This window comes from Marmota flaviventris, chromosome 14 (assembly GCF_047511675.1).
Source record: "Marmota flaviventris isolate mMarFla1 chromosome 14, mMarFla1.hap1, whole genome shotgun sequence".
Classification (NCBI taxonomy): Eukaryota; Metazoa; Chordata; class Mammalia; order Rodentia; family Sciuridae; genus Marmota; species Marmota flaviventris.
The window spans coordinates 92,965,197-92,988,072 of record NC_092511.1 but is presented as its reverse complement, the minus strand read 5'-3'; the positions used below and the strand labels follow the sequence as shown (position 1 = coordinate 92,988,072).

At 41.3% G+C, this 22,876-nt stretch overlaps 1 protein-coding gene across 1 annotated transcript; it reads right to left on the bottom strand.

Annotated features, from left to right (window-relative positions):
• Positions 1–1,984: 1,984 nt before the first annotated feature.
• On the bottom strand, positions 1,985–22,847 carry Mfsd9 (major facilitator superfamily domain containing 9). Its single transcript, XM_027951806.2, has 6 exons — positions 22,648–22,847; positions 18,755–18,842; positions 17,517–17,560; positions 12,975–13,104; positions 10,197–10,406; positions 1,985–6,260 (listed from the first exon to the last, which is right to left on the bottom strand). The coding sequence occupies exons 1-6, from the start codon at positions 22,810–22,812 to the stop codon at positions 5,470–5,472; spliced, it is 1,428 nt and encodes a 475-aa protein (XP_027807607.2). The 5' UTR covers positions 22,813–22,847; the 3' UTR covers positions 1,985–5,469.
• Between the last annotated feature and the right edge of the window lie 29 nt (positions 22,848–22,876).

The window sequence follows — 22,876 nt, the reverse complement described above, 5'->3', positions numbered from 1 at the left end:
AAACAAAAACAAAGCTAATGTCAATCATTGTCCTACAAATTGATTTTCATATTATGCAGAGGTATGTATCCACCAAAGTTAGATTTTCAGTAACACACAGACTTGAGCATCTGAATAATAAATGTGCTATATTTATATTGCCCCTTACATTACTGTTGGACATCTATAAGTTCTTACCTTTAGCTACAATGTTATTTTGAGCAGCAGTTACCACTTGGTACACTGTCAGAATTTTATTCATTCCAAACAGATGGCATGGTGAAGACACTTTGATGGTGACCCAGAGAAAACACGCTTGTCTCTGACATCTCAGACCAACATGGCGAGAAGATGTAGTCTGTGATGCCCAGGCCTGTGCCTCAGCCGAATGGAATGAATTACTGAAGGAAAACATGTACCCAGTGACATGCATGCATACCCACAGGGACCAGGCCATTGATGACACTGGGCTAAGGTACTTCATGTGCCTTCAGTTTCATTAAATGAACTTGAGACAGGTTTAGGTAGTCAATCTATCACATCAAAAAGTTATTCTCAGTTTAGATAAGAGTTTGAGATTGAACTACACAAAATGGAATATAGCAGCACTCTTTCCTTTTGAAGTGTTACTTTGTATAGCATCAGTTACTCTTTGCCAACCTAGATCTAGAAATATTACAAGGAGAATTTTGGAAACAAACAATTCATAAGTTTCAGATATATACCATTCCGAATAGTGTTATTACATGGAAAATTCCAGAAATAAACAATAAGTTTTAAATGCATATCATTTTGAGTAGTGTGATGAAATTCTGCTCTACCTCAGTTTATCCCATCTGGGATGTGAATCCACACCATACATGCTGCCCAACTGTTAGTCACTTAGTTGCCATCTTGGTTATCAGATATACTGCCACAGTACTGCAGTGTTTGTGTTCAAGTAACCCTTATTTTACTTACTTCTGGTGCCTAAGCCCAAGAGTAGTGAGGCTGGCAATTTAGACACCAAAGGGAACCTGTAAAGTGCCTGCTTTAGGTAAAAGGGTGAAAGTATTCAACTTGGAAAACAAAAAAGTCATAGTAGATGCTAAGATCTACAGTAAGAACAAATCTTCTGTGAAATTGTGAAGAAGGAAGAAGAAATGCCTGCTACTTTTGCTGATGTAGCTCCATCATGGCCACCATGCACGATAAGTGCTTAGTTTAGATGGAATAATATTAAACTTACATATGTTTAGGAAAAAAACAGGACATACAGTGTTCAGTACTAACCATGGTTTTAGGCATCTTCTGGGGTCTTGAGATGAATGTTAAGGCCTGAAGTGATTTTTTTTATAAGCCTGAAGGAAGGGTATATCCTATCCATGTTGTAAATTGCAAACATTAATAAATATTTTAACTATTTTTCCCTCCAGAGTATGCTTTGCAAAAAAGGATTTTATTCCTCAAGATGTAATATACTGTTAATCAAGATTGACAAAAATATAATTCTTTGTTCAAACCAGATCCTTACAGTGCCCTTTTATGCTCTGTAAGTTATTAGTACTAATTAGCATTCCCCCATAACAGCTGTAATTATCTTCTCCCCTCAAGGAAAAAACACGAACTGTTTCAAAGTATGTCTTTTCAAAGAATAAGAACCATTTTTTACAATGTATTGAACAAGGAAAGCCAGTTTTATTATTTTTTTTCCATAGAAAGCTATCTATAAAATGTGTGGTGAATTTAGAGATTTATTTGGGTAAAAGCAGAGATCCAAAGTAAAAAATGTTTAAAAATATGCACTATGTATCTGCTTCATTAGAAACAAATGCTACCTCAAATTACCCTACTTAATAACCATCAGTATAAACTTCAGATTACATATATTATTTCATATTACCATAGGGTTGTAAAAGCCCAAGTCTTATTACTGTTAAGCTGTGTTTTAGCATACTGGAGATTAGATTTTTCAAGCATTTTGGGACCCTGAATTTTAAATAAATATATAATCAGGATACAACAATGACTTCTAAAAATACAATTTATTATGATAAATAGTATTTAATTACAATTTTAAAGGGATTTTATTGGCAAAATTATATAACTGGCATGTTCTTCAGGAAAAGAGAATTGGGCCTAATTGAAAGATTTTTCAGTTTATTACCTTGTTTTAAGAAGAGTTGCATCATCATAGATTTGGAGTCACTCATTTCAAAAACTTCTTAAAAGCATGTTGAAGTTAGCTTGGGAGGAACTGGGTGTGAAGAATTGCCCTGATGAGGTTTTTACTGCGTTTTCCAAATGAGCAGCTGTTTTCTGAATGAAGCTGCCCAAATTCCTGAAATTTTCCCAAGCCTGGCCTGACTCTCACTCCTGGTAAGTTTCTAAATCTTTCATAAAAGTGTCCTCAGGAAAAGATGCCAGACGACTTTTAAACATCTTCAGTGTTCCAGAGAACAAGTTCCTATAAATGCCCACGCATGTTCTCTGCAGGTTAGTGGAGACTCAACCACCAGCCTCTCTAACTTTGCCTAGAGCTCTGCCCAGACCAGACACTTGGGCGGCATCGGAGCACCACCTGGAATGGCCCTGAGGGCCCTCCTGCCCAGGAATCTGGTTCCCACAGTCTAGGGCATGCAGCCAGGCCAGAGAACCAGCGGTTTCAACCCCTTCTTTGGGCTCCAGGCATGACTCTTGCACACTTTCTTGTCTAGGCCACCCAAGGCAGCAAGAACACCCTGCTCCTTTTTTTTTTTTTTTTTCTTTTCTAACCACGGCTTGAATCAAGAGCTTGAACCCAGGTGCGCATAACCCCTGAACCACATCCCCAGGCTTTTTTTTTTTTTTTTTTGTGTGTGTGTGTGTGTGTGTGTGTATTTTATTTAGAGACAGGGTCTTGCTGAGTTGCTTAGGGCCTCACAAAGTTGCTAAGGCTAGCTTTGAACTCACGATCCTCCTGCCTCAGCCTCCCAAGATGCTGGGATTATAGCACCCGGCTTCCTGTCTCTCACTAGGCCACGTCTACTGGAACTCCAAGCTCCAAGCCATGCTCCGCAGCATAACGTTGGAAAGGTCTCTGCTTCCTTCATAAACACCCAGGCAAGTTCAATATCTCTATAATTCCATAGAAAATTATTAAGTTGAACCACAGGAAAATATTTTTGACTTACAAAAAAACAATTTCTTGTGACCCAAACTGATATTTTAGAGAGGATTATGGAAATTACCCAAGAAAATTTAAACAACAACATGAATGTTAGTTGAACAGATTTAATTTCCCTGAGATTCATATTCCGTAAACAATATAAAAAGTGTTCATTACACCAGTGGTTTTCAAATTTTACTGTGCAAACAAATCAGCTAGGTATCTTGTCAAAATGGTCCCCAGGAGGTCTGTGCTGGGACCTAAGCATCTTCATGTCTAATAAACTCCCAGAGATGATGAGGCAGCCAATTTCCTGACTACACTTTGAACAACAAGGTGCTAGACTATGTAAGAGGAACTGGGAGGAAATATTTTCTAGGGGGAAAAAAAATGAGCTTGACAAAAACTCAAATCACCAGCGGAGAATAACAACATTTCTCTATTCTGTAGAGTAAGATCAATCTTTGGTTTTCAATATTTTCATGTATCTGATTAGTTATAAAGCCTCATTAAGTTTTAGGTTTTGTTCAACTTCAAAATAAAGTGCTATAATTTAAAAAATTAAAAAATAAATGGCTGTATTTAAGAGCTTTTAAGAAACTCACATTTCTGAGAATGAAGAAAAGCTAATCTTTTGGAGAAATCCTTGTGAATTACACTTCATTACATAAACCCTTATTATTTATTGTCCCATTAGTCTAATCTCCACGACATTTAGTATGCTCCTTAAGGGCAAGGACATTTCATATATATATTTTGGTCTCAAAAGCACTTAGCTCTTGTGTTACCATTTTAAAACCTAATGAAAAGTTATTTTTCTTGAAGCCAGGTAAGAGAAAGGACAATCTTCAAACTAAAACATATTTTCAATTGTTATAAATATTTAGGGTCACGCCATTCAAAATTTCTGAAACTATGGAAAATATTTTTCCAGTTTACAAACAATAAATATTCAAGTTATGAAAAATTAGTGTATTAACATATTGTTTATAATTACATGTGTGTTAGGTTAAAAATAGGAATAATATCCTAGCGGACTATTTAAAAGGATTAAAAGGAATGTGAACTTTGGCAGTATGAAGAAAAGTGGGGCCCTCCCAAGTGATTTTTATTAGGAACCAATGTAACTGCACGGGGTAGCCTGCCCACTGCATGCCTTTCCTGCAAACACTTGTTGTCAGTTCTCAATCAGGGCCCCTTTCCTGACCCCTTGAATGATGCTAACTAATAGCAGTTTAGAGAGGGTCCAGGAAAAGACACACCAGAACACTTCCCTGTAGGTCAACAGGCTCTTCCTGGGAATAGAATTGAACTGAAATACAGGAAATGATTTTTAATACAAACCCCATGGAATCAAGTTCCTCCAATATGGCATGACACCTGGCCCTTACTCTGCATGAGACATTCATCTTAAATGCATTCATGTACTTTGATTTCACCGCCTAGCAGCACCAGAATGACATAATGTGACTGGGACACAGGCTTCTAGGAGCAGATTGTCATGGCTGAAGTCCAGGGGGATTTAGTCCCAATGAAGACAGGGAGCAGGTTGCAGAACCTGTTCCTCCTATCAGAGAGTACATTTGCTGTCAGGTGGGAAGAGTGTAACACATGATGATTACAGTTTTAACAGTCGAAACTTAATTAGCCATTGATAAAAACATCCAGGTCTCAGGCTTTTACTTTAATGAAAGACAGTATGTCTCAGTGTGATCCTTCATCTAACTGCATGAGACATCACCAATGGCATTTAAGACTGCAGATTTCTCAGTCTCATAGAGCCACAGAGTCTGTCCAGGGGTAAGGTTAGCATCTGGGTTTTAATCAACTCTGAGGAAGTGAAAGGCTGGTTTTAATAAAGCAGCTTCTTCAACCTCTAGGATTTTGACAGCAGCAAAGCTCCCCCTTAGCTTATGGAATTTACCAGGAAGCCCGCGTTCCAGGTGGTCTGCATGTGATTGTAGGCTGTCGCTGCACTGCTCAGTGAGAAGATTGTGGTTTCCTCGATTTTATCACTCACCATGTTCTGTTCTTCTACCATCATTTCCTTCTCTTGAGCTGGTAGTTTTTAGCTCAGGAGAAATTTAATCTCGTGGACTCAGATGAGAAGAGGTAAACACTGCATATGGCCCCCTGGCAAAGGATCCCTCCAATCTTAACTCTCCTGCCTTCCATTGTGACTTCTGTTTGACTCAGGCACAGCTGCACAGCCCAGGGCCCATCTGGGAGCCTAACACCAGAGCCACCCACCAGGAAATAAGGTTCACTCACACCAGCCACCCTCTCTGAAGAGCCCTTATTTTATGGCCTTTGTCCCTGATTCACAGACCCCACTTTGCTTCTTCGTGTTGTCCAAATCCACCCTATTCACGTTTTAATTTACCACTTCTACCACCTCCAGCACGAGATTTGTTTAGTGACATTATGAAAATAGCCACCAAGGCTAAAGCTGCCCCCAGAATGGGGGGACCACAAGGGCTGACCTCCTGGGCCACCCCCGAGAGGAGAGGGGCGATGATGCGGCCCACGGCTGTCACCGACTGCCCCATGCCAATGAGGGTGCCGCTGGCCTGGGCCCCGCCCATGGTCAGCTGGAGGTCTGTGATGCATGTCCTGCCGATGCTGGTGGAGAAGGACAGGAGTGTGGAGGAGAGGACGACCACGCCCATGGTGTGGGCGGTGGAGTAGAGCAGCAGCAGGGTGCAGGTGAGCGCGCTGGAGTGCAGCAGCACCGCATGGGAGTTGTGCTTGTACAGCCGCAGGATGGGCCCCAGGGCAAAGCCGGCCAGCGTCCCCAGGGCGCTGCTGTAACTGATGAGGTAGCCCGTGGTCTTGGGCCGCACCCCAAAGCGCTCCTCCAGGGCCAAGACAAAGTTGCTATAGTACAGCATGACAGCCACCGCCATCAACAAGCGCACCAGGAATATGTCCCACATTTCGGAGAATATCAGGCTCCTCATGTCCCGCAAGGCCCATGTGACTTCTTCCCAGGGCCACCGAGCAGTCTCTTTACCCTCTGAGGCCAAAGGAGTGGGGGCTGCTTCCGGCACTTCATAGTCTGTCTCTCCGGGCAGCACAGGCTTCCTGCCCAATCTCAGGCCATTCTTTGTACCACTGAGTTTTGCTTCACTCCAAGGAAACAGACAAACGAGACCTGTTCAAAGGGCACAAAACCTGTTAGCACAAACCCAAAGCACTGAGTTTCTACTCAGTGGCCTACATCGTGGCCCACCCCTGGGCAAACAGCTTCAGAAACAAGACAATCCACACTGTCCAGTTCCCCTCCTCCCCATCTGCACGTTGCCCCACTGCAGCTGTGTGAATCCTCACCCTCAGGGCATGCTGCTGAGCCAGGGGCTGCATGGTTGAGAAGCAAAGTTCATAAATTTAATCTTAATCCTCCTAAGAATACTTACAAAACTACCACTTTTTTTCTCCTTGGGGTATAAGCAATTATAGTGACAGGTCATGAATCTGCACTTTTACTTGCAGTTTGTCCACCATTCTCACAGCTCCCCTGTGATGAGGGGATTCTAGAAATAGGCTCCTCACCTTCCACAAACCCCACCAAAGCTATACCATGAAATATCCACTTTCTCCCAAGCTCAAATATTGCATCATTTCATATCTAAACTTACAAATTTAAATTTATATTTAAATTCTTAACTTTCTTAACTAAGGGTGGGAGGGGTGCAGAGGGACATGGGGGCAGAAAAGATGGTGGAATGAGGTGGACATCATGATCCTAGGTACATGTGAGACTGCGTGTACGATGCGACGCCACATCCTGTATAACCAGAGAAATGAAAAGTTGTGCTGCAATGTACAATGAATCAAAATGCATTCTGCCATCATGTATACCTAATTAAAATAAATAAACTAATTTAAAAAAACCTTTCTGAATCCCTATCATGTAGCCACATGCCCACATATCTATCGTCCATCCACTTATCCATCCATCTGAACATATAATACTTATGGAGTGCTTCCTAAGTGCTAAGCCCTGTGCTTGTTAATATATTAACATAACTGGATGCGGAATATAAAATCCCTGTCCTCAAAGAACTGAAGCCTCCAAAACAGTTCACACAAGTAAACAGGCAATTAGATTGAAATGTAAAGGTCATGTTGCGGGGAGGCTCAGTCTGCTGTGCACAGCGACAAATCAGTCTTGGCGTAGGTATAGGGAGACAGCTTGGCAGTACAGCCCAAGTCAGGGCCTCTGAGTGGTATCACAGGTCACACCTGCAAAATCTCAAGGGCTGCCATTCTCACAGAACACACTGCAGTTCTGACCACCATTAAGATAATCCTGCCCCTGCCATCAGGACTAGTGTGTTCAGATGCCAGAGTGTGAGTTCTTAACCAGAACAGAAGACATGGGGTACAGACACGAGAAAGGGTTTCTCGGGCAAAGTGGCAGATCTGAGCCAGGACGTGAGAAGCTGAGTAAAAGGGCCGAGCCAAACAACTAAAGTCACATGGGCAGGTGTGTCAGCCAGCTTTTCATTGTTGTGACCAAAATACCAGACAATTTTTAGAGGAGAAAAAGGTTATCTGGGGCTCATGGTTTCAGTCCCTGATGGGACCACTCCATCGCTCTGGTGCTGAGGTGAGATGAGGCAGAACATCATGGTACAATAGCACAGCAGAGGAAGGCTGCTCAGCTCATGGGCACCCAGAAGCAAAAAGAGGTCAAAGTGCCAGGACAAGATATATCCCCGACAGGCACATCCCCAGTGACCTGCCACACTCTACCTACAGTTACCACCCAGTATGACATTCAAATTATTAATACATCATATAGATTAATCTACCTATTAGGGCACAGCCTTCATAATCTAATCATTTTGCCTCTAAATATTCCTGCATTAACACATGAACTTTTATTTATTTATTGTTTTTTCAAGACACCTTATATACAAATCCTAATAGCAGGAAAAGACTGCAAAACTAGAATGAGAAAACAGCAGTGCATCGTGTTGACTGCACTGGATGGGCAGAGCCCTCTGTGAGACTATCTGCTGTCTCGCCCAGTCCTTCTCCCACTCCTCTGCTGAACCCTTCATCAGCCCAGGCTAAATGCGGGAAAAGTAAATCCCTATTGCTTTAAGCCATAGTGGTTGGGAACACCTGCAACTGAATGTATTCCTAACTGACCCATATCCATTCACAGGCTTTAATTAGGACAAAATATTAACACTATCAATGGAAAATCTAAACTAGAACTCCATAATCATTTTTTGTTTATATGCTGACTCTGGACTTTGAATAATATCACATTCACAAACTGGCCCCACTACTGATCATGTATTTGAAGTCATTTTATCCAAATTTACCCAATCAGGCCTGCCCGCTGGCTGAGGTCATAGGTCAAGTTCCTGGCAGAAAACCATACATGATTCCTATGAGTACTAAGAGATTTAACTTCTGAACTTTATTTCCTGAATCTGATAGTTTAACCCAACATGGTTATCATTCAACATCATGCCCTGAGTGAGAAGATTCAGAAAGTTCCAGTAAAGTAGAATCTGAGTAAATACAATGGAAACTAAATAGCACAAATTATCTTGTTTATGTGGCTGTTTATCCAAGGATTGGCTACAGCTCAGTCTTTTAGCAAAGATGGTGAAAGATGCTTTAGGCCACAAGCTCTGCAGCCAAGGACCACCCAGCCTGTGTCTCGCTTTGGATTTATTAGATGTTACTGAACATCTGCTATACGTCTGGTCCATCCTGCGTGGGGTAGCAGCAGTAAGCAGATCTGACAAAATAGCTGGCCTTGTGCAGTGTGCTAGCCAGAGGTGTGTGTTTGGGGGAGGGCGGTGGTGGGAGGAGGGAGAACAAATACAACACAAGCAGAACAATTTAATAAGAGAAGTGCTACAAAGAAAGCGCTATAAAGAAAACTGAGCTCTTTCAGGCAAAATGATTGGGAAGACCTAAGGCAGCAAATATTTGAGACCTGAATAATGGTGGGAAGAGAAAGCCAGTAATATATGGGAAGAACATGGCAGGTAGGGCAAGGCACCAGCATATAGTGCTCTCCCCTGAAAGCCAGCCTGGTCAGCGTGAGGAGGACCAGGAACCAGTGGCCAGTGCTCAGAGGAGGTGCAGCCATGCAGGCTGCGTGAGGCAGCGCACTACCATGGTGGACAGAAAGCCACAGTGGGGAAGGACTGAGGCAGGGATGGGGTACTCTTTCCTTTTTTAAAAAAATACCATAATCTTATTAAATTTTTAATAAATTAGTTTAAAAATGTTTTCACTTAAACCACAACTAAGAAAGTATGCATCACACAGAAGAATGAAACTGAATGCTTACCTTACACTATACACAAAAATAAACTCAAAACAGATTCAAGAGCAACAAAACTCTCTGAGGAAAAAGAAGGAATAAAGCTTCTTAAAATTAGCCTTAGCAAGATTTCTTGGATATGACACAAAAAGCACAAGCAACAAAAGAATAAATAGAGAACTGTGACAATATCAAACCCAAAAGCTTCTGCACAGCAAAGGAAATAGACAGGAAAGTAAGAAGGCACAACCATGGCATGGACTTGAGGTTTGCAAATCCAATATCCAGTAGAGTGATATCTAAAACGTGCAAAGTGCTTCCACAACTCAACAGCAAAAACAAACCAAAACAAACCAAACAAAAAACCTGCTGAAAAAATGGGCAAAAGCAAAAAACTTGTATAGATAATTTCTTTATAAAGAATGGCCAACAGGTACATGAAATATGTTCAACATCACTAAAGATCACAGGGAAGTGCAAAACCAAACCACAAAAAAAGGTTACCTCATTTCTGTTAAGAGGGTTATTTAAAAAAAAAAAAAAAAAAAGAAAGAAAGAAAAAAAAAAGATAGCAAGGATTTGAAGAAAAGGGTCGTACATACTACTGGTGAGAATGTAAACTGGTGTAACCATCACAAACAATGATACGGAAGTTCTTCGAAATGACTTTAATTTTTAAACAAGTCTGCCTATTCCAACCAAACACAAATTTTAGGACATAAAAGTAGGTAGACACGCAGAGTCCGTACGCATGAGTAATTAGTATAATCTTGTGCTTAACCATCAACTTACCAGCATTGAGAAGGAAGACAGAAAAACAAATGAGGGCTGTAAGATAGAATCCACCATCTAACTCCGTGAGATATCCCCCGACCATGGGGCCCAGGATGAAGCCCACGCCGGAGGCTGTATTGAACTGTCCCAGTACAAGTGGCCGTTCTTTCTCTGCAACCAGATCAGAAAGCAGAGCCCTGGAGATGGAGAGGGTGTGTTTAAAAATACCTGCAAGAGGACAAGAAACATGCTCTGTAACTTCTTCCAGACCCAAAGGATCTCCCTTGTGGTCCTGCACTTCATTTCTGTCCCACATGGAGTCCTGACCTCTACTTTCGTTGAATCTGTTAAGATCTACAGGTCCCAGCCCACAATAACTGTACTGCTGGGCTGGCGTCATGACCATAGTAGGTCACCATGTCTGGCAGCAAGCCCCTGAGCCCTCAGCTTCCCTGACTCCTGTCATGACATCCCAGCTTTTCTAGTTCTATGTTATCCATCTGCATATCCATATGGCGGCTTTCACGTAAAGCTATGGTTCTTTATTCGTGTACTTACTGAATAAATATTACTGCAAGCCTACTGTATGTCCAGCACTGATCCTGACCCTGAGGATAAAGCCATGGACCAAAGCCAGGAGAAAAAATATGAAAGCTATTCTTACAGTTCCGGAGCCTGGGTTTCCACTGGAGGGAACATAGAGTACACACTGGAAGGTGTAAAAGACCATGGGCAGGAGCAGAGCAGGGAAGAGGACAGGGCAGAAGCCGAAAAATGGTGCGCGTTCATCCACCCAATTCCAGCTGATTTCCACTAGCTAGAGTCATGGATTTGTTGACCAAACTACCTGAGAGCCGTGAGCTGATTCTGTACCTGCACAGTTCTGAGGATGTATTTGACTCCATGTCCTCAGACACCCCCGTGTGCTGAACACACACACTCATGGACACACAGTGGCTGTCACTCTGTGGATCACACATGGCTACCAGCAGGTCAGCCCGAATCGCTTCTAACTGTGAAGTGACATGGTGGCTTCTGATGAACTCCCTCCCCACAGGTAGCCTCATGGATCTGGGCCCAGGTCTGCCTCAGAATTAGAGAGTGCATCTGCTGGACACTCAATGTCTTCTGGAAACAAACTTATAAGTCCCTTTCAGAAATTGGGCAGGTTGAGTCTTTCTAGACTTGTTTTCTTAAATGTAAGGAAGGGCTGGGATGGAAGATGATTCCCAAGAGGTCTTATAAGAATTCTGTGATTTAAAAAAAATTATATCTATGTCAGGTTCGCCTTACACATAGGAGGGAAGAGTACTGCAGAGCAATCCCAAGAAAGGTTCTCTAGTCTTTTACAGGCCGAGAGGGGAAGACCAGGTATCCATTTCGGGCACATTCAAAGTCAGTGACTCACTATTAGGATACAAATCCTCAACAGACGACATAGTAGTACCCTGGTGAAACCCTCCAGGGCTCCCTCCCATTCATGACCACCAAACGGTGTGGCAGTCACATGGACCCTTAAGAAGAAATTTTTATGTATAGCTTTACTTGTTTGCAAAGATCTTGATGTCCATATAATAGAGCTATCAACACTTAACCAGGTTCATTTCATGTTAAAGAAAAAAACATTTTAGTCTTCCTTATAAATCTCTACCCATTTTGTAACAAATCCCGGTTCTCCTCCAACTTCCTCCTCAGCTTCTTTAGCTAAGAGCAGCTCGTGCCAGTGAGTGGGCAAAGGGAGCATGCTGTGAGAAGCCACACGGCCAGCACTTCAAGAACACAGTACATCAGCGCCAGATGCACATGGACAAGCCATCAGTGGGAGTTTGTGTGTGCTGGGAGGGGTTTGTTAGGATTGTTCACCATGTTTGAGCTGAAACCTCAAGCACTTTTTTACAGTAAATGAAAAAACTGTGAATTTTAGAGTGTGAACTCAATAGACTTTTAGACTAAAGATGTGTGTTCCAGAAATGGTGTGAAAATTCCAAGTGAGCTGATCATCAGCTAAATGTTTAATGCCTCATCTGATGCTCTACTCCTTTGGGGTGTTAATTTAGATCAAGCAGTTTGACTGAATATGGGCAGATGTCCAGTTGTCAAGACCTGGGAACCAGAGTAGCAAAGACTGTCAGTGCTCTCACAGGTACAGGATGAAATAAACACTGAAACTCCAGTCTCTGGATGCTCCAGGAGAGAATAAGGACTTCCATAGTAACTATCACCCACCAGACACCAGCTGAATTTATGGATGGTGTTTCTAAGAATAGACAAAATATTTCAACGAATGCACAAACTAAAAGCTATTTCAAAATGTAGGAAATAGTCAAGACCAGTCCAGAAACAAAAAGACAACCCATGAGCTGTTACATCACAATCATAGCCTTATTCCCCAACAACCTCCAGATTTCCAGGAGTCTGCAGGAAACAGACTGAGGTAAATTTCCTGACTCCATTTGAAGTCAGAAAACCCAGTTATAAACTAGAAGCTCACTGAGGGAGGAAGTCATCAGAGCACTGGCCAAAGACATGTCGCACATTCTTACTGACTGTTGAGAAGACACCAGGAAGTGGGCAGGTCAGGTGTAGTAGCACCGTGGTTCACAGACTCTGAGGGGCTCTGGGATCTGTCACAAGATTGAAGCTAAGTACTCAATAATCAGCAGCTTCGAGTGATAGGGTTATTATTATCATTGCTGTTATCAAGGCCCTTTCTTTAGGTGAGCTCTAATCAAAGGGACAGGCTTTATGTACAGAGATTTATTTTGAATGAAGACACACTCATGGCCCAGCACTTACCCACAGGGACCCTAGCCAGGGCAAACAGGAAGACATTGGTGGCCATCCCAAGGAGGAGATAACCCAGGGCACTTAGCAGAATGCACACCAGCAAGGAGGACCGTCTTCCCACCACATCACTCCAGCAACCCTGAGGAAAGCAAGAAAAGACCCACAGTAACGATCACCACTGTGACAATGCCCAGGACAGCGTGACCCCTGAAAAACAAGTCAGAGAACCTGGTTTGAGGGCCTCAGATGTTCAGGTCTGCTACGCTATTGGCCAGGTTAAGTTATTTCCTCTGGTCCTCCCACAAGGGTAGTGGAAAATATAATATATATCTATCTATCCTTGTGGATTTTATAGGATATATTTTTATATATCCACAAAGGATGGATATTGGGAATCGAACCCAGGGACTCTTTATCACTGAGCTAAAAATTAAAGAAATATACTTTTATTTAAAAATTGAAGCCTGATGATTTGGTAACCGAGAATTATCTGAAGAAAGGATGAAACATCATTTACAAGGCCCCATTTTTTAATTTATTCTCATTATATTATGCAACTAAACTCCTCAGAGATAGTGTCCATTGTCTAAAAATTTACAATATACTGAAAAACAAAATAAAGAACAGAAATCTACATGATCCCAACTCTATGTACGGCATATTTCTTTTAAGAAAATGGTCTGTAGAACTCTATTTTGTAACTTACTTTTTTATTATTTGGACATCATTACACGGCATTAAAAATTTGCCATTGTTACCATCTGAAGGGGTGGATATTGGGAATTGAACCCAGGGGCTCTTTATCATTGAGCTATATCTCCAGCCCTTTTTATTTTTATTGTTCTAAAGTTTGAGACAGGGTCTTATTAAGTTGCTTAGGGCCTCTTAAGTCTTTGAAGCTGGCCTTAAATTTGTGAACCTCCCCCCTCAGCCTTCCAAGTCACTGGGATGACATTTTTTTCATTTTAATCATATTCCACATCCCACTATGTACCTATGTTTACTTAACTAATCTACTCTTTGTTAGACTTTTGGTTCTTTTCAATTTGTCAGCAAAATAAATAATGCTACAAGAGGCACCTCATAGCAAACATCCCTGAAAATGTCCTTAGAATAAAGTTCCAGCACTGGAATTGTTAGGTTAAAAGACAGCCATATTTTCAGGTATCTGACATACACTGACAAATTACTTCCTTGAAAGATCAATATCCCACACTGGTTTGCGTGTCTCTGTTCCCCATGTTCCAACATTGTATACTGTCAATGAAAAAAATTTGCAAATTTGTTAAGTGGCATCTTTTCCCTGTTATTTTACTTTTGTCCTCCAGATGAGCTGAATTGTGTATGGGCACCTCTGCATTTTCTCCTGAGAAGCTAGTACTGCAGTGTGTTTGCATCTCACATCCACCTCAGAGTCCTGCCAGGTATGGGCTCCCCACTGTGCCATTATTTATGTAAGGACACTTGCTGAGACCACAGGGAGGGCCAGGGGGAGGCTTGCCCAGTAGGGAACTAGAAGGTTGGTGGTAACCAGCTGGACCTCCCAGTGCCTCTGCAGGAGGGAAGCAGAGCCCATGGGGAACAGGAGCTGAGAGGCACACAAGGAGGTACTAAGCAAGCGGAGGCCAGCAAGAAAGAAACAGGCAGAGAGGCTGCCTCAAGTCCTGCTGTTCCCTGGGGTGGATCATAGGTGGAAAGAGCAGCAAGGTAAGTGGGGCTCCAGGCCATCTTTCTAGCTCATCTTTACTTGAATAGTCTCTGTCCCTCAGCAACCCACCCAGCTAAAAGAACAACCCTCACTTGCAAGCAGACAGCCCTGGCTTATGAAGATGCAACTGGATGTTACCAGGTAAGGCTCTGAGAAAGTTCTTCAGAGGTGGCTAGTTGGCCTTTTGTTCTTTCCTCATTCCCTTCTCCCTGCTCAGACACTTTCCACCATGAGGGAGGCTGAGCAGCCACTCAAGGATGGTAGAAGAGGATGATAGCAGGGGTCTGGGCCTTTGAAGTGGATGCTCAGATTGGGGCACTGAGCTTCACTTTTTGTCTTCCCACCGTGGAAACTGCTCTGCTACTAGCAGACAGACATAGCCTGACAAATAACACCCCGTAAACCACTGCACTGACCCATTTTATACACCAAGGTTCGGGGTGAAGTTCTGTTTGAAGGAAAACTGCCTTAAAATAAAATCTGCCAGATACTGTGATAGCAATGGAGCATCATATGAGATGGGTCAAGGACTGGATTGCTGGGCCTGTGAAGCTCCCCGGATGAGCCTCGCTTCTTGAGCAATACACAGGTCTTCATCAGTCCTGCCTAGGAGGTGAATGAGACTGCATCACCCCCCTCTGATAAACACAGGACCTCAGCTTGCCTCTCTTGGCCAGAAGCCAGCCACAACTGCTGATTCCCTTTCCCCATTTTTATTTATATGCTTATGTTTAAGGATCTAAAAGACCTCACTGCACAAGTATATAACCTGTCCTAAAATTTCTCTATGAAACATTCTGAGGGCAAATCCTCCAAATATGCCATCCTTTTACAAGTGCCATCAATCTTCTCCCCAACATACATTTCAATGGATTTTAGAAATTTCCCCCTCCCTTCTGATTGTGGATCACTGGCCTCCTGAATTCAGGAGAAATCTGAACTTTTGATTCAGGTTCTCTGGCGTCCTTGCAGCTAACATTGCACTGGTATAACCTGGTGATGGGCCGCAGGACCAAGTTATCTGGGTTCAATTCTGAATTTTGGACATATTAATTACTTTCTCTAAGAATCAATTTCTTCATTTATAAAAAAGGAATAAATTCTACCTCAGATAATTTTCCCCTCTCAACACTATATGCTTAATATAAAATGATCACTAAAGACCAACAATGACCCTCCATACTGGTTATTATGAACATTAAACAATGTTCTCAGAACAGGACTTGATACATTTATATAATACATATTCAATTACATATACATAAAATTTAATAAATGCTAGTCATAAAATATGTACTATAAAAGTATTGGTTAAAAAATAAATTTTAATTAGGTGTTTCTCTGACAAATTTTTAAGAAAAGTTTTCATTAAATTCTAGCTATATGTGAAGAGTGCTTTGTAGCTATATGTGTAAGTGCTTTGTAAAACAATCAACTTGAATAAGTGGGCAGGGTCATAGTTAGCAGTAAAAATTCACATTCACAAAATGCTAACCATGTGTCAAGTCCTCCAATAAGTGCTAGTGACAAAAGTCAAACAATTACAACCAGTCTTTATCTCCAAGAGGCCAGAGTGCACCAGGACAGAGGTGGGAGACATGCACCTTGGCCTCATGCTGGAATAGACACACATAACCAAAACTTTGGGAGGTGTTTACTAACATATAGCCCAAATTCCACTGTCACAAGAGTATGAAAGGTGACATTCTGACTGATAAGTAAGTGCCTGTCTAATTTCAGTCATCTATTTCTATATCACTAAGGCAATGGCAGGTGACATAAGGACATTAAGAGCCTCGAGTCTGGTGGATGATTCAAATTATTTAAACTCTAATGAGTCTTAATTTTCAATATAAAATGAAGATACCAACTACTTTGCTGGGTTGTTAAAAAGTTTAAATGAGAATAAAACTATGATTGTTACACAGTTAAATGAAGAAAAAATTTCCATCAAAAGCAAAGATCAATAAGGGAGTAGCTGTTATTTAAAATTTCATCATGGAATCCAACTGAATTTTTTTTAAAAAAATACATATATATACATATACATACATATATATATATATATATATATATATATATATATATGTATATAAACGTATGTATATTAAAAACTCAAGGAAACAACTACTGGGATACATAAATGCAGAATATCTTTATCTTTCCTCTAAACATGTGAACATCAGGCCAGCTATTCAGTCTAGTCACTGATGATCAATCCATGAGACTAAACTGATCATTCTATGGATCACTGGACCATGAGGTCCCAAGATCAGAGTGGCCACAGTAGAATACACCAGGGAGAGAGAAGGGGAAGTCTCTGAATTTCAAATTATTGACTGGTCAAAAGCAGAGTGACAGGATTGCCTCTGGATCATTCCATACACGTGGGCAGATTAAAACCAACCAACCGCTCCAAATGGCTTCTGTCTATTCACTTAAGTCTTGTAATAATAAGACTCTTAGTTCAACTTAAACAACCCCAAACAGAATCCTAGAAATCCAAACAGATTAAACGAAACAATAAAAATTGACAATACTTTTGTTTACATTTTTTTCAGTAAAAATGTAGCAGGGAATTATAGAAAAAGCAGATTACAATCTCATCCCAGATCTACCACTGACCCAGTGTGTCTCCCAAAGCAAGCCACCTGAGCCCTTTAGTTCTGCGCCTTCTCACAGGCCAAATAAAAAGAATGCATAACTTGATCTAACAACACCGCACATTGCAACCATCTGCAAACCTACTTTTGTAAACCTTAAGCACTCAATCTAAGATGGATGACCCTCAGAAGCTCACGACTATGATCTTGAGATGAGCTGCCGGATGGAAGATAACTTACCACCAATGTGCTAGAAAAGAGTTGCAAAATGCCATAGGAGGAACCTACAAAACAAAAAACAAATAAGAACATAAGCAAAATTCCCTAGATCTGGCCCAGAAATAATTTAATGGAGTGACAATTTCAGAGAAATTAACAGAAAAGCATAAGGGCTGTTTTTAGTAAAGGAAATTGCCCCATATAGTTTTCTTAGTTGGAAAAAGACAATGACATAAGTTTTAGTATAAGGCTTTTAGGATAAAATTAAGAAAAGCAGAAGAGAGAATATAGACAGGGGCTGACTTCAAAAACCCTGAAAGACAGTACTTCTGTATGTGAGAACTGGGTGGCTCCGACACAAGAACTTGCATGGTGAGTACTCAAGGGAACAGAAATATGAATTCTAGAGAAATCCTACTCGGTCTTAAAATTTTAACAATGACTCATACATCTCTAACATTTTACAGTCTTACAAAGTGCTTTAATTTTATAAGGAACTTACAGAGATTCTTTTTCTTTGTTTTGTTTTAAACTCCATTATCATGTTACTTGTTCCTTCTGTTTTTCCTAAAAATCTTCAGAAGTCTAGGTGGTCCAATATAATTCAAAGTGTGTTTCTCAAAGAAAATAACAATCATGGTATAGATCAGGATTTTAATAAAGGTTATTTACAAAATTCTCTCAAAACATTTGCTCTTCTAGCTTGTGAATGCTTAAGTGCTATTGGTCTTAAGGATTTTTTTGTTCATCAGCATAGTCCTAAACCCTGCTAAGTTCTGCCTCTTTCATTAATCAATCACTTCTGGACAGAATTTTTACATTGCACAGGCAGAGAAACCCCATTTAAGAAGTACTGGGTGGCTCACCCAAGTCCATCCCCACAGATGTGACTTCTGTAGACTCTCTCTGATCTCTCAAATGAGATTATAGGCTCCTGTAGGCAAGAGTTCATCTCTATCCTTTAACAGAGACAGATCCCTAGACAGGCTGTACCAGTATGCTGGTTGCACCAGTGGTGGTATGGGATATGGGGTCAGCACTCCAACTTCAAAGTCATTCTAAAAATGGGTACTCCAGGAAAAGATGAATTATGTTTGCTTCAGGATTATATTTTTAAATATTCAGAAAATTCATTTTCTCTCATTTCTCATTTATCTTGTTTGGATTCTATCTGGCTGTAAGACTGAGATGTTTTCAGGTACTAAGTTCAGAGGATTTCAAATCCAGTGCTCTGTAAATGAGCACCAGTAACCACCCACCTACTATTCCAGCTACTGTAGGACTTGCTCCAAGGGACTTGACATGAAGGCTCAATAAAGGAACAACCATGCTGACACCAAATAAATCCTAAGAAAGCAAACACAGATTGAAGTCAGTATTGAAATCTACCAGTTTTTTAAGTGTTGATCCTAAAATTATAAACAGATTTTAAAAATAAAACCAACATCTAAACTTCTAAGCATTCAAGAAATCAAAGCTTCCAGTATGCCATATTAATCAGTTGAAGTTAGGAAGAAATCCTAATAAAACGTATTATAACAGCTGTCAGGTGTAAAAGCCTGGGTTACCCTGACCTAGGATCGATTTTTAACTTCACCTTGTTTGTAGTTGACCCTTAACATTCAAGGAGGATGTGTAACAAAATTTTCTCAAATAAAACAAAAACAACAAGCAAATGAAAAATCCACAATGTTCTATGGAAGATGAAGGAGAGGAGGGAGGGATGATTTATATTTATTGGTGAAGCAGCACTTGATTAAAAATTAGAATGTACTTGTGCAGGTAAGAAAAAGCAGCAAATATGCTAGAACCTGCAGTTTATCTTCATAAGGTAACATGTGAAAAGAAATTCTCAGGATAGCAGGAAGGAGAAAGAAGCATAGTGGGAAGGGTGATGTTTTGCAGTCAAGTCACAAAAAGTGCATGGGTGGATGGGTCAGAGAGACAGCTTTCAATTCTAGCTCGGGCCTTAGTGAACCTGTGCCCTAGAAGTGCTACTTACTGCTACCACACTCCAGTGCTGTCTTCTGTGAAGAATGGATCTAACGCCTGCCTGGTAAAACCACCATGAGTATTAAGTGGCATAATGGCTGAGGAAGGTCTGACACAAAAGAGAGGTTCAAACCCATCTCCTTTCTTGAGTTCTGAGGACAAGTATGTCCCTGCTGGGTATTTGGAGTTACTAGGAAGATTTAATTTTCCTTTAAGTTTTGCTCTCATTTCACTTGGTTACCTTCTACAACTGGCTTAGGGGAAGAATAACAATGTATACATCAAACTTTTTATAAAGCCTGAATTCCCTTTTCTACAAACCTGGTTAAATTAAAAGAATATGCACACACAAAAACATATTTTGTTTAGGCCCAGAGCTAATATTTGAGCTTCTGGTAGCTGTGCATTCACATAATAATAGGAAGTATAAATGTCCACATATACTTCAAGGTTCTATTTCATGGTTACATCTTTAGATAGCCATATACCAAATAATTAGTATTCTTAGCTCATAAATGTATACTTCCCAAACTATGGCTTATCAAGTCAATTTTATGATTACTTAAACTTTCTTTTAAAGGCTGCATCAATTTCTTTGGGGCTTTTCTATCAGTTCTGTCTCATCAGTCTTCTGATATTTCTATCTCTTTCTATCATGCTGGATCAACCAGCTATTGAGCATTCTGGATCTTTCAGAAAAAGATACTCAATTGCCCAATAAGATTTTTTTTTCCCCAGAAAGTGTCCCAGTATTGTGTCATGTAATATTCAAATGGTTAAAGATGGGAGAGAAATATTTATGTCACAGGCCAAGATCAATGGAAGGTAAACATGAAAATACAGATTCAGAAGCAATAGCTGATGCTTAGTATTATTTTAGTACTATGCGAGTCTGAAAAAGTCTATCTTTTCCCAAGGAGCCCGGCTGCTGGCTCTTTCAGGAAGTCCTATTCTAAATCTGTTATCTCCTTTACTATAAAAGACAAGTCCTCTCTTCTTCTGAATCCATAGCTTCCCAAACCACCATCTTTGAAGGTACATTGCATTTGGCAACTGTTCATATGCTTGTAATCGTTTATAAGAAAGTCAGGTTAGATGGGGTCACCTAAGCCTTTCACTGAACATGAATATCTCTCAATGAAAACTGATGAATACATTAAAAAATTTGGCACCTTTTTCAAGGTAGGAACTCCTTCCTATTTCTTTGTTGGTGGACTACCACATCAAAAGTGAATTCCCACTTGCTAAAAGCTAATGAAACAGTAGATATCTCACCAGGGTTCTGGAGGAAAGACAGGATTAAAATCATATATCTTAATATCTTAGATTCCTAACCAACAAAGCCCTATCAGGTCATCTTAGTTTTCTTTTTAAAATAAGTTAAAACATGAAAGTACAGGTAAGAGCTAAAATAGAACATTCTGACATATATTTCTAATCTTGTTCCCTTTGTCTCCCAATCAGAAACCATTTTTTTTTTTTTTACCAGGAGTCTTAGGCATTCTTACATATCTAAACATATCAAGAATAATAATTTGTATAGGATATTCCTTAATGTACCTAGCAAAGGAGCATTAGATCCTTCAAAGATAGACAAAACTGCATATATTTTAATTGTTTACAACATTTTCCACCAAAAAGAGAAAAAAAATCTCTCTCTTGGTTTTCTGGAAATCTTGTATTTTCCCCTGAAGATATTAGGCATCTAATGATTTTTTTTTCCAAAACATCATTAAAATCACAAAATTTTACATCATGCTTTCTAGATTATATTCGCCATCACACATAATATGGAAAATATATGAGAGGCTGTGAATATAGCAATCCATATTGGAAGGCTGAGCGGCATGAACGATCTTTGAAATGATTTGTTGTACTGTAAAGCTCAAATAACTATTGTGAATTCTAGGTAATGTTAGTTTCCAAAACCTTTTGAAAACAAATCTGGATTCTGCAAGGGAGGGCTCAAATTTTCTTTCCATTTGGCAAAAGTGGTCCAGCCATAGTTTTTGGAAGTCCACATCACTTTTCAGAATTCACTAGTTTTGAATTCTGGGCAACTAGACTGAAATTAGGAAAAACACCTGCATCTTAAGGCTGAATCAAGGAAAAAGATGAAAGGAATAAGGGAGCGGGGCAGAAGGAGTGCCAGGCTCTGATGTCAAAAGCATGGAGCCTGAGAACATGACAGGCACAGGGTCGCAATACTGATTGGAAGCCTAGAGATCTCCCTTGTATACAGTAAGTCAGACTTGGAAGGGGTTGGGGGGTGAGGAAGTGGATCAGGGTCACTGCAGTTATAGTGGTTGGGCACTACCAAAGTAAGCTTATTGGTAAGATTTTTAAGTTCTTTGGTGGCAGGAAATCCATATTACAATATTGGAGTTCCATGGCACCTACCACATGGCACATGTTCAAAAATTCCATAATACTAAATTAATGGATTTACCCTACCACACTCTAGGTTCTCCAAGTTTTCAAATCCACGGGGGAAATGACTATTTCTGGCCCCAACCTGCGAGCAGGCGCATGCGCGCGCGCGCGCGCGCGCGCACACACACACACACACACACACACACACACACATCATAACGAGAGGAAACCTGTGTTGTGCAATACATAAACGTTTTGTCCAAAGGAAGAAGTGTAAGGTTCACGTGATTTGCATTTTCAAACATCAAGTCAACAGGGAGCCCAAAAGAAAATGTGTCTAATTCAGTCCAGGTGGGATCATCAACAGACTTTCCCTACCCCTGGTCTACAGCAGCCGCTGGCCTTTCCCCAGGTAGCTCTCAGACTTGAACCTGCCGGAGTATTTAACTCCCAGGGTCACCCTCGAGAGCGGCTAGATCAATAAGACACACCTGAGGCTAGTTCTGGGGCTCTTAAAACGGCAGAGGAGGTCAAGGGCGCCCAGGACTGGGTCCAACTGAAAGCGGGGAGGACAGTAGGCTGTGTGGCCAGATGCAGAGGGACATGAGTGACGAGTGACAGGGACAATTGAGGTTTGAGAGGTAGGGAGGCAACTGAACAAGCAGATGGCAGGTCTGCATCCCTGGCTGAGCTTTGCAAATCCCCGAAGCCTGAACAAAACATAGCCTCGCTTGAGTCCCAAGCCCCAGACCAAGCCTACCTGGCCCCCAGCCCGGTTCGCACTCACCAGGAATCCCACCAGGTAGAGGCAGAGCAGGAAGCGGCGGGCTCGGACGTCGCCGGGGCCCGGAGGCCCCACCTTTGTCCCCGTCCTCGGCTCGGGCGGGGGCTCCCGGGTCGCCAAGGCCAGCCCCGACGCCGAGCCCAGGCCCCGGCGACCCCCCAGCTCCATAGGAGCGCAGGCTGCGGGTCCTGACGCCGGCGCCTGGCCCCGCCCCCGACGCGCCGACCCCGCC